At 33.7% G+C, this 16,377-nt stretch overlaps 1 protein-coding gene across 1 annotated transcript; it reads left to right on the top strand.

Moving 5' to 3' along the window:
- The first annotated feature begins 3,929 nt into the window (after positions 1-3,929).
- On the top strand, positions 3,930-8,059 carry LOC145555416 (uncharacterized). Its single transcript, XM_081617161.1, has 2 exons — positions 3,930-4,592; positions 7,301-8,059. The coding sequence occupies exons 1-2, from the start codon at positions 3,930-3,932 to the stop codon at positions 8,057-8,059; spliced, it is 1,422 nt and encodes a 473-aa protein (XP_081473287.1).
- Positions 8,060-16,377: the final 8,318 nt, after the last annotated feature.

Raw genomic sequence — 16,377 nt, 5'->3', positions numbered from 1 at the left:
AATATATATGCAAGCATCCATTATAATCGACCTATCTAAAGTTATAATGAGAACGCCCTAATCTAGCTACTATGTAGTATGCAATTATTAAAGCTTTCATCCGAGAATTGTTAGGAAATCCATATTATAAAAATCATGTCGACCAAAATCTTCAGCCGATCTTTAAGGCTTAATAATATGTTTTATACTCTAATAACAACAATGAAGATTGTTAGTTGAGACGAACACCACAAGAGGGGGTTGAATTGTATGTGAATTCCTATTGACTACTTTTTGCGGAATATAAAACAGAATGTAAAAGAACTTGCAATGCACACAGAATTTTACGAGGAAACCTTCCATGACCCAACTGGAAGTAAAACCTCGACCCTTTGAGGGATTTTAAACACCAAATAGATCCACTATAATAGGGCAAACAACCAAGTTACAACCTATTATACTCAGACCTAAACTCACAAGTTCCGGACTGAACTTGCTACACAATAGAATTATATTCTACCCAACCTAAGTCTCGGAAGACATAGATTCACTTGTACTCCCTGAGTACTCTCTCACTCAGCTTCAACCTAGAAGCCTACAATACTATATGCAATAATAATTCACTCACCCAAAAACCCAACCAATATAGGAAAGTTACACATGAAATCTGAAACTAATATTACAAAGTATGAACTTGGCAAACTTACACAATTAAGCAATATTCGGATTCTTCATGCATAAACTCACAACGAAATGTGAAATGTGAATTCTACTATTTATACAAGATTAACTCGTATAGAAAGTAAGGTTTTCAAAAGATAACTTTAGTTAAATTACCAAATTTCACAAAACACGTTTTAAGTAAATCTTTTGTATAGAAAAATCTTCTTAGGAAAACCTATCAAAAGATAAATTATGAAAAGAAAAATATCTTTTGATAGAACCGGATTTTATGAGATAAAATCTTTTCATAAAAACTTATAGTTTTTTTTAAAAAAATTCTATTTTAAGCTTGCTAAGTTTTGTCACGTTTCTAATAGATTTCATATATAATCTTGTCAATCATATTTATAGCAATCTTAAAAATATAAACTTAACAAAACTAAATTGCCTCGTCAAATATTGTAAGTCGGGATACTTGAGCTTCACGCAATCCATGATTAAATTTCGGTTGTCACTTGTTCTCCAGCTCTTTGCTGGAACCTCACAAGCCAAGTTCTTGTGGAACTTGCTGTCTTCAACGCAGTCCAAGTTAGTCTTCTTAACTTGTTGTCTTCATGTTTCTGTTAGGGAACTCAACTAGTTCCAGATTGGAACTTTTCTTCTACTAGCTTTAACTTTCCTCTTGGTTTTCTTTGAGTCTTCATTAAACAAATTTCTCTTCCACTTTCAATGTCTATAAACCTGTTCTTATTCCAACACTTAGAAAATACGTACTTATGAGATGAAGTTTGCTCTTTTTGTTCATCATTATCAAAACCTTTAAGGTTCAACAATTTCCCCCTTTTTGATGATGACAAATTTAGCAAACTTCTAAGGAAAGTTAAATCATATAGAACGACACATTTTTGTATTTTTTATTTATTGACAGAAAATAAACATACAAAGACCTAATTTAATTTGAACTTTTTTTTTTTTTTGGACCTAAGCTAACTCCGCCCCTAATGACACTGTGTACTGCTAAATTATTATCCACAATGTGTACTGCTAAATTATTATCCAAGACCTTTCAATGTAACGACACTCTGTATTGCTAAATTATTATCCAAGACCTTTCAATGTAACGACACTCCGTATTGCTAAATTATTATCCAAGACCATTCAATGTAACAGACACTCCCTTGCATTTATAAATGAGACGTACTATGTACAAAGAGCAATTGATCCTCAGCAAATTAGACGACTTTGACCTGTAGGAACAAGGCTCCACCATCGACGACTAAGATGCGTACTATACTACTATGCACTAATTGCCTGTCGGAAGCTCAATCATCAACGTACTCATTTCATACATCTTAAAACTTGTGAATTGATAGCATGGTACTCCATATAATCTTGTAGGAAGAAAAGAAAATTACATGATTACTACCTTCACTTCATATTTTTGTGCAAGTTTGCAAAAAAAATGTATTGGCCTGAAGACACTCTCAAGTAATGTAGGCTCGTAATTTTATAGTCCACAAGATCCAATCCGGTTTGACCTAGTCCACCTACGAGTAGTGAACCACCATACACGTTGAGTCTAACGACCAGTACTGTAATCTATGATTCATGAGTGATAGACCGACCACTCACTCAAAAAGATAGTACGTCCACCATTAATCCCGTAAATTTAGTTGATCAGTCCAAAGTTTCCACATTGGCTGCTTTGTTTGTTTGTATTATTACATTAATACATGTCCCTACCAGACGAACGTACTACAACCTACGTAAGTGCTAAACCAACTCATGATGCATGTATATCTCCGTACACCACATGCTCCAAACAAAACAACTTGTACTCCGTAAAATATATTGTGTGTGTGTGTGTGTTTTTTTTTTTTAAAAAAATAAATTATTACGAGTACACTTCTTTAATGTAACATGTTTTTTTTTTTTTAATTGTAACATATCTCAAACACAGCCATATTATTAAGTCTTAAACTTATTTGTTGAGCCTACATTTTATTATTATATATATATCTCCTCTTAAGTTCCCACTCAAATCTACTATTAGTACAATTTTATTTTTTAATTATGGAATACTTGCATTTCTTTCCTTCCACATTTATTACATATATTAATTTTCAATAAAATATTATCCATTGAATACTTTATAGTAATCGTTTGAAATATGACTATCATAATTTTTTAATAATTATATAATTTTTCCTCCAAGTAATAAATTATATTACTTTATTTTTAGTATAAAATAGTTTTATAAACATTTTTTTTATATTTATCAAAATTTTAGTTTCATTTACGTAAATTTTATTTTTATTTTCAAGTTTCACAAGATACATTTATTTTATGTTGGATAAAAGTTTCAAAAATTATCTATGCATTCTAGATATATTATGTCATTATAATATAAAAAATAAACCGATCAATTATTCGTCATTAAAATAATACAGTAGTCATTTTTCAAATGATTATTGTAAAAACATTTAGGGTCTGTTCTCATTGACTGAACTGAACTTATTAGAGCTGAACTGAACTTATGAGAGCTAAAGTGAAGTGAAGTGAAGTGAACTGACTGAACTGAACTTATTAGAGCTAAAGTGAACTAAACTGAACTGAATATTTTATAAGAGAAGAAAATTAGGAGCTGAACTAAATTGAACTGAACTTATTAGAGCTGAACTGAAATGAACTGAAAATAATCGTATCAGAACTGGCCCTTACTCCCTCCGTGTCATAATAATCACAACACTTTCCTTTGACATCCGTTCTATTATAATTGCAACATTTCCTTATTTAGTAAGGACCCACTACTATTTTTTATTTCTCTCTCCTACAAGCCTCACAACTCTCTACTTTTTTGTTTATTATTTACTCAATACCTCTTTTTTTTTTTTTAAACAATACCTCACTTTTTTTTAATACGGAGTTTTTTTTTTTTTTTTTTTTTTTTTTTTTTTTTTTTTTAAAAAAAATCTCAATTATCTTAGTCACACAATAATATTATTTTACTCTGTTCAACTCATCTTTTTAAAACTATGTAGATGTCTCACTGATGCACTAATAAGAGTAGTATAATTGATGGTAAAGAGTACAAGGTTAGTCTATTCAAAAAAAAAAAAAAAAAAAAAAAAAAAGAAGGGTACAAGGTTAGTTGCACAATGACAACTATCTTACAACTTGAGTGTTTATATATACGTAGATATTCATAAAGTTCAAGATAATTAATCTCTTCAATCTCATTCTAAAATTCAACCCCTTAACCTTTCAAAATACCAAATAAAATTAAGATGGAAGGACAAGCTAAAGAGAGTGTTCTTCATGAAAACCTACCCTCTTACATGATTAAAAACTTAACGGACAAGGTAACCCCATTACATGAAGCAGCTAATCGTGATATACGATTACTAGATGCTGCACTCGAAGGAGAAGTAACATTGTTGAATGATTTGCTTCTAGAAGATCCACACATCCTAGATCGCAACCGGTGCATAGCTCAATATGGTGGCTCTCCATTACATGTATCCGCAAATGCTGGTCACATAGGATTTGTGCAAATGATTCTACAACACAAGCCAGACTTAGCAGAAGAGCTCGATCAATCAAAACGATGGTCACCACTACACATGGCCTCGTCGAAAGGGCACTTGGAGATAGTCAATTTGTTGTTAGAAGCAAATCCTAAAATGCCCGTGATATTGATGGTAGCAGTCCATATTTCCGCCATATATGGACATACTGGTGTTCTTGCTGTTGTTCTTCGGGCAAAGCCACAGGCAGCTCTGGAGCTCACTAACGCCGGCGAAACTGTTTTTCACTTGTGTGTCAAACACAATCGGCCTGAGGCTCTTAAGTATTTGATAGCTTTCACAGATAATGATAAAGTGCTCAACTCCAAGGACAATGGTGACAATACCATCTTACACTTAGCAGTGGCTGCTAAACAACATGTGGTACTCCTAAATTCCTTATATTTCATTCTTCGTTCTGTTTATCATTTTTTTTTAGAGAGCCACAAGAGCAAGGGTGAGAATCGATCCCAAGATCTCTTGAAACTGGGAAAGAACTGAAACTCTAACCAGTAACCACTTGAGCTATCCCTCACTCGTAAATTTGAAAATTGAAAATTATAATCATGTCCACAACCTTTATGATCAATTTCGAACTTTATACTTAGTGGATCTAATTAAATGTAGGTTTAATTGTTTTAGATCGAACAAATTTAGGTTCGGATCCACTACCTAAAATATAGGTTTGCACCTGAATCTTATTAGACCTGAACTGGATTCAACACATTGTCATACCTAATTAAGACTAATTCAACAAGGTTCCACACACCTATTTTATTTTATATCACGTAGTATATTTTGTTAAGAGTATTTACTGTATAGTGATGTACTCTATTGGCTTGATTTATTTTGTGCGATAAGTCTTCTATTTGTGGGCTAAGGCGGTTGCTACACCTATGTTTATGTTACTCCTGCTTAGGTCTTGTTCTATTCACCTTAAAAAAAATAATATTCAGTAAAATTAATTTCAGTTCAGTAAAATTAATATCAGTTTATTAAAAATAACACTAATAAAATTCGGCCATAAGCCGTCGCAATTTTTGGAATTAGCGACCGCCATAAGCCGTCGCTAAAATTTTTTTTAAAAAAAAAACAAAACAAAAAAAAGAATAATCGCACTACTGTACCCACTACCTCACCAACCACCGAAACCACCTTTACCCACTGCCAACCCAAACCACCTTTACCCACCACTTTTGCCCACCCTAACCACGGAAACCCACCGCCGCTCACTTGAAACCACCTAACCCACCACCACCGCCAACCCAAACCACCTTTACCCACCACAACTCCCCACCCTAACCAGTAAATCAACCGCCGCTCACCTTAAACCACCTCAACCCAACACCGCTCACTCGAAACCACCTCAACACCACTCACCCGAAACCACCTCAACCCAACGCCGCACACAAAATTATAAAAATTAAGAAAATTACCCACAAAATCAGAAATAAAATTATACAATAACTATACAAATTACAGAAAATTACCCACAAATTAGAAATAAAACAATAATATAGATCTTTCAAAAATTATAAACTAAAATTACAATAAAACAACACAAATTAGAAATAAAACAATAATATAGATCTTTCAAAATTAAAAACTAAAATTACAATAAAACAATTATACATAATCAGAAATTAGAATCAATAAATCTAGATCAACAATATAAACTAAATTAGTTATCAGATCTAGAAAACCTTGACTTCTCTTAGGCTCGTTCTTGTGACGGTGGAGGTCTTGTTATAGTGTGTGGTCGTGACAGTGGCAAGCAGCGTGGAGGAGAGAGAAATCGTCGGTGAAGCTTCTGATTTGAGCCAAAGCTTGAATGAGCAGTGATTTTCGGCTTCTTTTTCTTCAAGTCTCAAGTGCTTTGCTTCATTTTTCGGAAGTGAAATTCATAGAATTAGGAGATGAGAATGAAAGAGGAGGGGCGTGAGAAGGATAGAGTGGAGATAAGGAAAATGGAGGAAGAGGGTCGGCTGAGAAGAGAGGAAGAGAGAGAGAGAGAGAGAGAGGAAAGAGAGCGACTGTTAACCGAAAAAAAATAGGGTTAGTTTGAGTTGGGAAGCTTGAGCCCCTTATATACCCTATTTTAAAAATTAGTAAATAAACAATTACGACCGCTAAAACGGTCGCAAATCTGCGACCGCCTTAAAAATGGTCGCAAATGTTATAATCTGCGACCGCTTTATAAACGGTCGCAAATATTATAATCTGCAACCGCCTTAAAAACGGTCGCAAATTGCGACCGTTTCTATAACGGTCGTAATATTCGCCATTTGCGACCGTTTTTTGCGGTCACAATAGAATTGTTTTTATTTAGAACTATTTTTAACATGTATATTATTTTAAAGAAATTTTTAAATACCCTTGCGACTGTTAAATAGCCTAAAAACGGTCGCAAATCTGCGACCGCCTTAAAAACGGTCGCAAATTATAATATTTGCGACCGTTTTAATGACGGTCGTAAAAAAATGGTCACAATTTGACCGAATTTTAGTAGTGTAAGTTTAGTTCAGCAAAAATGATTTCAATTCAGTAAAAATAATTTTAGTTCAGCAAAAATAATTTCAGTTCAGTAAAATTAATTTCAGTTCAGTAAAAATAATTTCAGTTTAGAAAAAATAAGGTGAAGAGAACGGGGCCTAACTGTGAATAATCCTAACCAAGGAAATCAATTTCTCAAAATTTCGAATCTTTATATAATCATAGTTAATACACTTTGACTTTTTTCACTATTCATATAATCGTTATGATGACTTGATTAATTTACTAATTATATAAAAAAAAATTAAATGTTATTGTATAAATGTTACAATGTATACTTTCATAATGTATACATTGTTGAATTCGTTACAATGTATACTTTCATAATGTTAATTTTTCTAGCATATAATTAGAAAAAATTATTGGGAAAAAACCGTGTCTCGACCTGTGTGTTTGGTCAAATTGTAACACCTAAAAAAACACGGTGAGAATCGTCGTAAGATTCTAACTAGGGACATTAAAAAAAAAAAAAAAGTTTGATTGCATAAGAATGTTAACATGCCCTCTCTTATGTTTTCTCCTCATTGTTATGCATGCAGGTAGTAGATATCTTACTAGAAACAAAGATGGATAAAAATGATATCAATAGAAATGGCTTTACAGCGATGGATCTTTGTAGTCGGAGTACGAAAGAAGAGGTTGATATTAAGATTTGGAAATCCCTTAAGCGTGCCAAAGCATCAAGAAGAAAGGATACAGTAAATAGACACCGAGATTGGTTAGAGAAGCAGCGGAATGCTCTAATGGTGGTAGCCTCCCTGATTGCAACAATGGCTTTTCAAACCGGAGTTAATCCTCCAGGAGGTGTTTGGCAGGAGGATGATGGTACTACTCACAAAGCAGGCAAGTCCATTATGCAAGCAATGGATTTTGTGAGATATAATAGAATGGTGATTTATAACACAGTCGGACTGTTTTCATCTCTATTTGTCATTCTTCTCCTTATAAGCGGCCTTCCTTGTAAGCGACTTTCTGTGAGCGTTTTGATGATAACCATGTGGATTGCCGTAATAGCAACAGCATCGACTTACACTATCTCATTAATCTTTCAAGCAAATATTGGTGATCTTCTTTTTATGACCAAAACCGATCAAAACAACTACACGAACGCAAATAAATACAAACCAGTTACTAAAGTAGTAAATATATCTCTTGGAACTTGGATCATCTTTTTGGTAATTTTGGTCCTTGCACATTTTATGCGCACCATAATCAAGCTCGTCAAGGAAATGGTACAATCAGCGATAAATATATGGGATACGAGCAATGGAAGGAGCACAAGACCCCCACCAGTTTAAGAACTAGTAATATTTCTGTATTCATGTTTAGATTTCCAATTATGTTTGTGTTTGCATAGCAATCAGAGCATTCTGTTTATGTGTAGTATGTGAACCTTTGAATCTACTTGTAATTCGTTGTGCTAAGCCAACAAAGGGTGAGCCTTGTGTAAGTGTTATGCTTTGAATTAAATCTGTCAAATTTTCTATATGAAATTAGGTTATATATATATGAAATTTATTAGGATATATTATATTATTTTCCCATTATTATATTATATCAATCTTACTCTATCTAAACTTTTAAGGATGATTCTACTATGTCATCCCTAAACAAAAGGATCATAACATGATGATGTATCATGATATGGTTGGTTAATTTTTCCTTTATTTTTAAAAGACCAAATTGCTTTACCACACTCAAATCGATCAATTACAAATTTTGTGTCACGGCATAAGGAAAACCGATATAAGCCCTGCCTCATGATACAAGGAGAACCAATTTTTTCTGCCTCCTAATCTGGGAGAACCAAAATATATTGTCTCAAAAACTTATTTAAAAATAAATAAAAATACAAACTGAAAGGTCTTTGTTTTCACCTCGTCAACAACACAAAACTCACAGAAAATCACCTTGCATGATTATATTGGAGCAAGGAGCACAACTGCACAAATCACAAGCAACTTAATCTTATTCTCAAAGAGTGACAAAAGCCACGCATGATGTAATTGCATCTAGTCATCACCAACAAACATTATCAAAGCATCAACAATAGAAAGTGTGAAAATAAATCTACATATTTTTGGCTAAAGGTTTATCCCATTGAATTTTCTAACCCAACAGCAGGGGGAATTTTTGTGAACACTTTTAAGATTGTCAAATTTGTGGGAGAGAGATAATAGAATGTCTTTATAATTATTGATCAACATTAGAGTATCTATACTGTATAAAACATATGCTCAGTAGATGGGAAACAATAATCATTTTAAAAGTTATATTGAGAAATATTCATTCAATAATATTTTAACATAAATAATATTAAATATATTATTCTCCTAATAATAATAATAATAATAATAATAATAATACGAAAAATATATTACACTTATATATTTTCCGATAATATTAATTATCCCATAACACAATCTAATTCCATTATACTCCGCTTTACTTTATATTCATCTGCATACCTAGATATATTGTGATATAGAGCGATGAAAAACTTTTGTATACACCTGTTTTACACTAATACTAGTGTACATCGAGTAGTATAAGGGTAACTTTTAGCTAATTTTAGGGTAACTTTTTGCCTTTTTTGGATAACTTTAAATATAATTTTTCTATAAATAGACAACAATAAAAGTTTTAAAAAAGTAATTTAATTACATTCAATCACTAATAATTGATTTTCAGTCATTTAAAATGTTATTCTTTACTAAAACGTAGATAATTTTTTATTTGTATTGGGTTAATTTTATGCATATTGAGGTAACTTTTATTTATAGGATTTTTGATTACTTTATGCTATTTTTGTAATTGATGTACTCTAATTATTATAAACTTGATTTTTAAAGTTTGTGTAGAGCCATAGGGGAATGAAAACTTTTGGTTAATTTGATCTATAAATTTCTACAAGAGAAAAACCGTTTAATCCAGTCTTTTATGCGTCAACGCTTACTAAGTCAACACTAGGTTTTTCTCCTGAAGTCCTTTATACGCTTATTAATTAATTGGTTAGTGTATATGTTTACTTTTCAACAATATAACTACCGTTTACTCGTATTTTTCATCCGTCAACTCTTACTAGCTCGACCCTACTCCTGTCCTTACACGTTGATATTTATGTGCAATCTTACTACATTTTTTTTTAATTGCGGACTTTTAGATAATTTTTTAGGGATACTCAGTCAATTCCCCAGATTTCTGAGGGTATAATTGTCTTTTCAAGTAGCAGTGGAGGGGTATATGCGTCTTTTCATGTACTAATTGAGGGGTATATGTGTAATTTCCTCACCAAATAGTAAAAGCAAAAAAGCAAACAGTAATTAGACAGATCACCAAAAAGTACTGAATAAATGACCCTGCCTTTTTGTAGAAAATACATGTAAATACATGTATTAATCCTGTACATACATCTCTGCTGTATGCATATTCTTTTTGTTTATTTTCTTTGTTGTTAACAACTAGCTTTTGTCTCTTGTAAGCTGAGCTGTATTTTTTGCTTAGGCATGTAGGGTTGGTAAGTTGTCCTTGTATATATAGCATCTCAGTAGGTTAAAAAGGCCAAGAGCCGCAATACATAGAAATCAATCAAGATTTGATTTAATCATTGTTAGTGGTTTTCCATAAACAACCCAAAACAAATACAGAAAGATCGAAACTTTACATGGTATTAGAGCAGCAAGGTTGAAAAGCTTGAATCTTTCACCTTACTGTTTCAAAATCGAATCAAAAACAGAAGAATTTCTTGATCCTTGACGGAATGGCAGGGCAAGATAAGGATACAAAGAATGAGAATGGATATGCAGATCCATTGTTTCTTGCAAACTCTGATAATGCTAATATTCCTCTTGGGAACATTACGTTTAATGGAGAAAACTTTCTTAACTAGAGCAGGAGCATCAAGCTTGCAGTGGGATCTAAGAATAAGCTTGGATTCCTCGAAGGAAAAGTGAGTAAGCATAAGACTGAAGATCCAAGGTATGATCTTTGGGTAAGAAATGATTACATGCTGAGAGGATGGTTGTGCAGGTTTATGGATGAGAAGATTGCCAATAGCTTCACATACATAGACTCTGTAGAGAAGCTCTAGAATGAACTCAAGGAGAGATATGGAGAAACGAATGCTCCTCTTCTCTACTCTCTGAAGAAACAAGTTAAGAACCTTGAACAAGAAAATATGCCAGATCTGAGTACTATTTCAAGATAAAACGGATCTGGGATGAAATACCAGATGTGGAAGGGTTTCCTGAGTGCACTTGTACTGCTATGAAGAAATTCACCTGCCAGCTGCTAAAGAAGTTCTTGGAGATACAAGAAAGGAACAAGGTGATAGATTTCGTGATGGGATTAAACAAAAAAAATGAAAACATTGTTGGGAACATAATGGAAATGGACCCACTTCCAACTCTGAATAGAGCATTTCATTTGGTGCGGCAGGCAGAGAAGCAAAGACATATAATAGAAGGGAAGAACACGTCTCAGTCAAGTGCATTTGCTGTAAACAAAATGAATCAAGGAAGAGGGGCCGGAGGTTTTCAAGGTAGGGAAACAAGAGAAATGAAGATGAAAAAATGGTGTGAACACTGCAAAATGAAGGGACACACAATTGATGGGTGCTTCAAAATCCATGGTTTCCCAGATTGGTTCAAGAACGATCCAAAAGGAAAGGGTGGAATGAAATGTGCAGCCAATGCAGGAAGAGATGAGAGTGACTATGAGCAAGATGATCCACTGGAGAGTACAAGCAATGATGGAAATATAGGAGATGGGAAGCCAGACAGTAAACATGTAGCTGTTGTGGCGCAAGAAATGATGAAGATGTTCAATGCTCACCAATCCTCTAGAGCAAGTTGCAGTAAGATGGCAAATTTTGAGGGTATAATATTAGTCTCTAATGCTGTAATTTTTTCAAAAGCATATGGGAAAGAAATTTGGATTATTGATTCTGGGGCATCTGATCATATGTGTGGTAATGAAAAGGCTTTCACTTGTTTTAGACCATTAAGAAAACCTGTGAAGGTAGGATTTCCAGATGGTAATGTGAAAATAGTTGAGAAAGTTGGAGAGGTGAAGCTCTCAAACAAACTGATCTTGCATGATGTGTTATATGTAGAGGAATTTAGACACAATTTGCTTTCAATAAGTAAATTAATTGAGACTAGTAAAGTGGGTATAGTGTTTGATTCCGAAAGTTGTACTTTATAGGACCTTTACTCTAAATAAGTTGTTGGTAGAGGAGTGAAGGAGAACGGACTGTATAAACTAGTGGTGCAATCAGATGGAAAGCATGAAGCTCTAGGAGAGAAAGGAAAGAAGGAAAGCAATAATGCAGTAGTTGTGTGTGATCAAGATGTAAAGCTTAATGTTTTACATGCTAGATTAGTTCATAGTTCTGTCTCTAAAATGAAACATATTGATATTTGCATTTGTAATTCTACGAAGGATTTTTTTTGTGATGCTTTTTGTCTAGGAAAACACCATAAGCTTCCTTTCAAGCTAAGTAATGCAATTGCGAATGGAATTTTTGAGCTTATCCATGTGGATTTATGGGGACCATATAGAGTCCAAACTGTTACAAGTGAAAGATACTTCCTTACTATAGTTGATGACTATAGTATGGGAACTTGGACACATTTGTTGTCCTGTAAAGAACAGGTGAGAGAAATTTTGCAGACTCTCTTTAATTACATTGAAAATCATTTAAATGTGAAAGTAAAGACTCTTCGAAGTGACAATGGAACGGAACTGTTCCAAGCAGAATGCAGAAACATGTTCCGTGACAGAGGAATAGTACACCAAAGAAGTATTGCTGGAGTACCTCAGCAAAACGGAAGATTAGAAAGGAAACACAGGCACTTAATTGAGACAGCAAGAACCATGAGAATATGTGCAGGGATGCCTCGATATTTATGGGGTGAATGTGTGATGGTTGCTACACATATTATCAACCTCTTACCTAGTTCTGTATTAGGCTGGGAAACACCTTATGAAAGATTGCTCAAAAGGAAGGCAAACTATGATCACTTGAGGATCATAGGGTGTCTATGTTATGCATCAAATACAGACAAGAAACTAGACAAGTCTTGGAACAAAAGAGTGAGGTGTGCATTAGTTAGATATGCTAGTGAACAAAAGGGATATAGAGTATTCGATCTTGAGAAGAAAAAGGTGTTTGTAAGAAGGGATGTTGTCTTCAAGGAAAACATATTTCCATTTCTTATTTCAAATCAGAATAAGGAAGGGAAGAAGAAAATGCTGGGAGAATTTTCTGATGAAACCGAAGTGATAAATCTGACAACAAATCAGAGAGATCCTTTGATTGAAAAGATTGGTGATGAGCCAACCTTCAACGAGGATGAAATAGCGGAGGAAGAAAATGATATGGAGGTAGAAGAAGAAAACGTGAACCCGGATGATGAAATGCAAGAAACTGATGCTGTAGTAGAAAGTGAACAAGAAAATGTTGCTGAAGATGTTCAGCAACAGAATGAAGAATTTAAAAGAAGTACGAGAGAATCTATCATGCCACATAAGTTTAGAGATTATGTCTGTACACTTCCAAGTAGGAAGGGTGACTGTAACATGGCAGATAAAATTGGATTCACAGCTAGGGAACTTAGTGACTCGAGCTCATATTCCAAGGAATATGTAGGATCTTTGAACAATGTGTTCAAAGTAAAGGAACCACACAGTTACAAAGAAGCGAGAAAAGAGATAGAATGGGTGAATGCAATGAACAAGGAGATAGAAGCTCTAGAAAAGAACAAAACACGGGAAATGACAACTTTACCAGAGGGGAAAAAGGCAATAGATTGCAAGTGGGTGTATAAGACAAAGTTCAAGAAAGATGGAACAATTGAAATATTGAAATCTAGAGTGGTGGCGAGAGGAGATAGGCAGGTGAAGGGAAAGGATTACAAGGACACATTCTCACCAGTAGCAAAGTTCACCACAGTAAGAAGTTTGATTGCTTTAGCTTCTGCTCGAAATTGGAGTTTATACCAGCTGGATATAAACAATGTATTCTTGCACGACTTTTTGGAGGAAGATATATATATGAAGCCACCACAAGGATATACTAAAGGGAAAGAAGGTGAGGTATGCAAACGGAAAAAGAAGTTATATGATCTGAGACAAGCATCTAGACAGTGGAATCAGGAGCTTACCAGATTCCTCAAGGCGTTCGGTTTGGTGCAATCAAAAAGAGATCACTCACTCTTTACTAAAGTGAGAGATGGGAAAACTACAATGGTGCTTGTTTACGTTGATGATATGTTAATCACAGGTGATGAAGAGAGCTATATTGCAGAATTAAAGAAAGGTCTTGACAAGGCATTCACAGTCAAGGACCTCGGTCACATGAAATATTTCTTGGGAATAGAAGTCTCCAGGAACGAGGAAGGAATCATGCTAAATCAAAGAAAATATATCAATGATCTGGTGGAAGACACAAGTCTAAAGAACAGCAAACATAGCAAGTTCCCTATGCAAAGGGGACTTAAACTATCTATTGATACAGGGGACGTGATGCCACATCCTGAACAATATAGAAGAATCATTGGTAGGCTGCTGTCATATCTGAGATTAACCAGACCAGATATTTCTTACTCTGTACAGCAGCTAAGCCAATTCATGCAGGAACCTAGAAAGCCACACTTTCAAGCCACGCTACATGTGATTTCTTACTTGAAGGGAACAAGTGATTGGGGATTGTTCTATCCTTCAGGTTCTAAACTAAAGCTTACAGGGTTCTGTGATGCTGATTAGGGAACATGTGCGTTCATTGGAAGATCCTTAACAGGTTATTGCGTGTTCCTAGGGAGTAGTCTTATTTCCTGGAAAACAAAAAAAACAAAAGACAGTTTCAAAGTCCTCAGCAGAATCTGAATATCGAATTATGTCACATACAACTAGTGAATTGGTGTGGTTAGATGGTATACTCGAAGATATGAGAGTTTCAAGAAAACAACAATTTTGCGACAGCCAAAATCTTTCGCAAAAATATAAAAAACCGTCAGTAAAAATAGTTACGACAGTCAACTGTCGTAATGGGTTTGTCGTAGTTAGACCTGTCGCAGAATTTCATTTTTATGATAGTTTGACTGTCGTAAAGAATTATTACGACAGTTTTACTAATTTCAGCGACGGTTTTATATTTTGTAGCTAAATTTAATCTACGACAATTTAAAATCGTCGTAAATTACGACGGAAAGGAAAGCTGTCGTAAAAATGTTTTTAGGTAGCGACGGCCGGTCATCATAAATGGTCGTCGCAAAAAAAAAAAAATAATAATAATAATTAACGCACCACCACCCCCACTGCAACCTTTCCTACCACCATCCACTCACACCAACCCACTCTTCCCACAAAATTACATAAGAAATATTAAGATCTAAAAATTAAACCCAACAAACAAAAATCAAACACAAAGATAAATGAAAATATAAGATAAAATCAACAAAATTTACAAAACATCAAACAAGAAATACAAATATTACATCAAATAATAAAAACTTATAACAAAATCGAATAAAAAGGAATGAAAAAAAGACATTATTGAAAAATAGTACAAGATTTTAACAAAATAGCCACAAAAAGTCAAACAAAAAAGAAAACCACAACAAAAAAACACAAATTAAACAGAAAAGTAGGCAAAAAAATACTGAAATTAAACAAAAAAAAAAATCAAAAATTAAACAAAAACTACAATAATTACGAAAATACAAAAACAAACATACCTTCAACCAAAATAGCCACAAAAATGAAACGAAAACGAAAAATAAAACAACTTCCATGGTCAAATTTAAACAAAAACCACAATACTAAAAAGGAAAAATTAAAATATACAAACTTACCTTCGAAAATTTCATCTTCTTCGAGTTTTCATGGTAAATCTTGACCATTAAAAGTCCAGATCTAGAATTTTTATGGTCAAATTCGACCACATAAACTCCAAATTCACGAGATTGGACCTCAACACCTCAACTCATGAAGTTTCATGCTTCACCATTGCGAAAGAAAGAGAAAAAAACCCTAAGAAATTTCCTCCTCTTTCATTTATTTTTACATGATAATGAAAGAGGAAAGAGTAGCATAGAGAAAAGGTGTAGAAGAGTACAAAGAAACCGAGAGAAGATGGAGATATGGAGAGAGTAAATGAGAAATAGAGAGAGGAGGAGAGGAGCTGAAAATGAAGAGAGGAAGAGAGATGAGAGAGAAACTAATTCATCATATGTGAAAAACGGCCAAATAATATTAGGGTTTGGTGTGGGCTTGAATTGGGTATTTCATTATAATTAATTTATTGAAAAAAAACAACTTTACGACAACAATAAGTTTTAAAAACCGTTGTAAAGATATTTTTTGTACTCATTTTTAATGTCTATTGCGACAGTTTTATTGGCCAAAAACTGTCGTAACTTAAAAACAATTTATTGTACTAAAGATATTATTCAAATGTTTTATAATTGTCAAATATTTTAATTGGTTGTAATTATTAATATGCTTCCTCCATACATGTTTGTTGAGAGTTGATTAGAGTTTGAAAACGTGCTTATTAAAATAATTTGAACACAAAGATTAGAGAAAGGTTGAGTACTACGTGTATCGGTGTATA

This window comes from Chenopodium album, chromosome 8 (genome assembly GCF_948465745.1).
Source record: "Chenopodium album chromosome 8, dcCheAlbu1.1, whole genome shotgun sequence".
NCBI classification, from domain to species: Eukaryota; Viridiplantae; Streptophyta; class Magnoliopsida; order Caryophyllales; family Amaranthaceae; genus Chenopodium; species Chenopodium album.
Note: the sequence above shows the minus strand (reverse complement) of the source record. Positions and strands in the feature narration are given on the sequence as shown.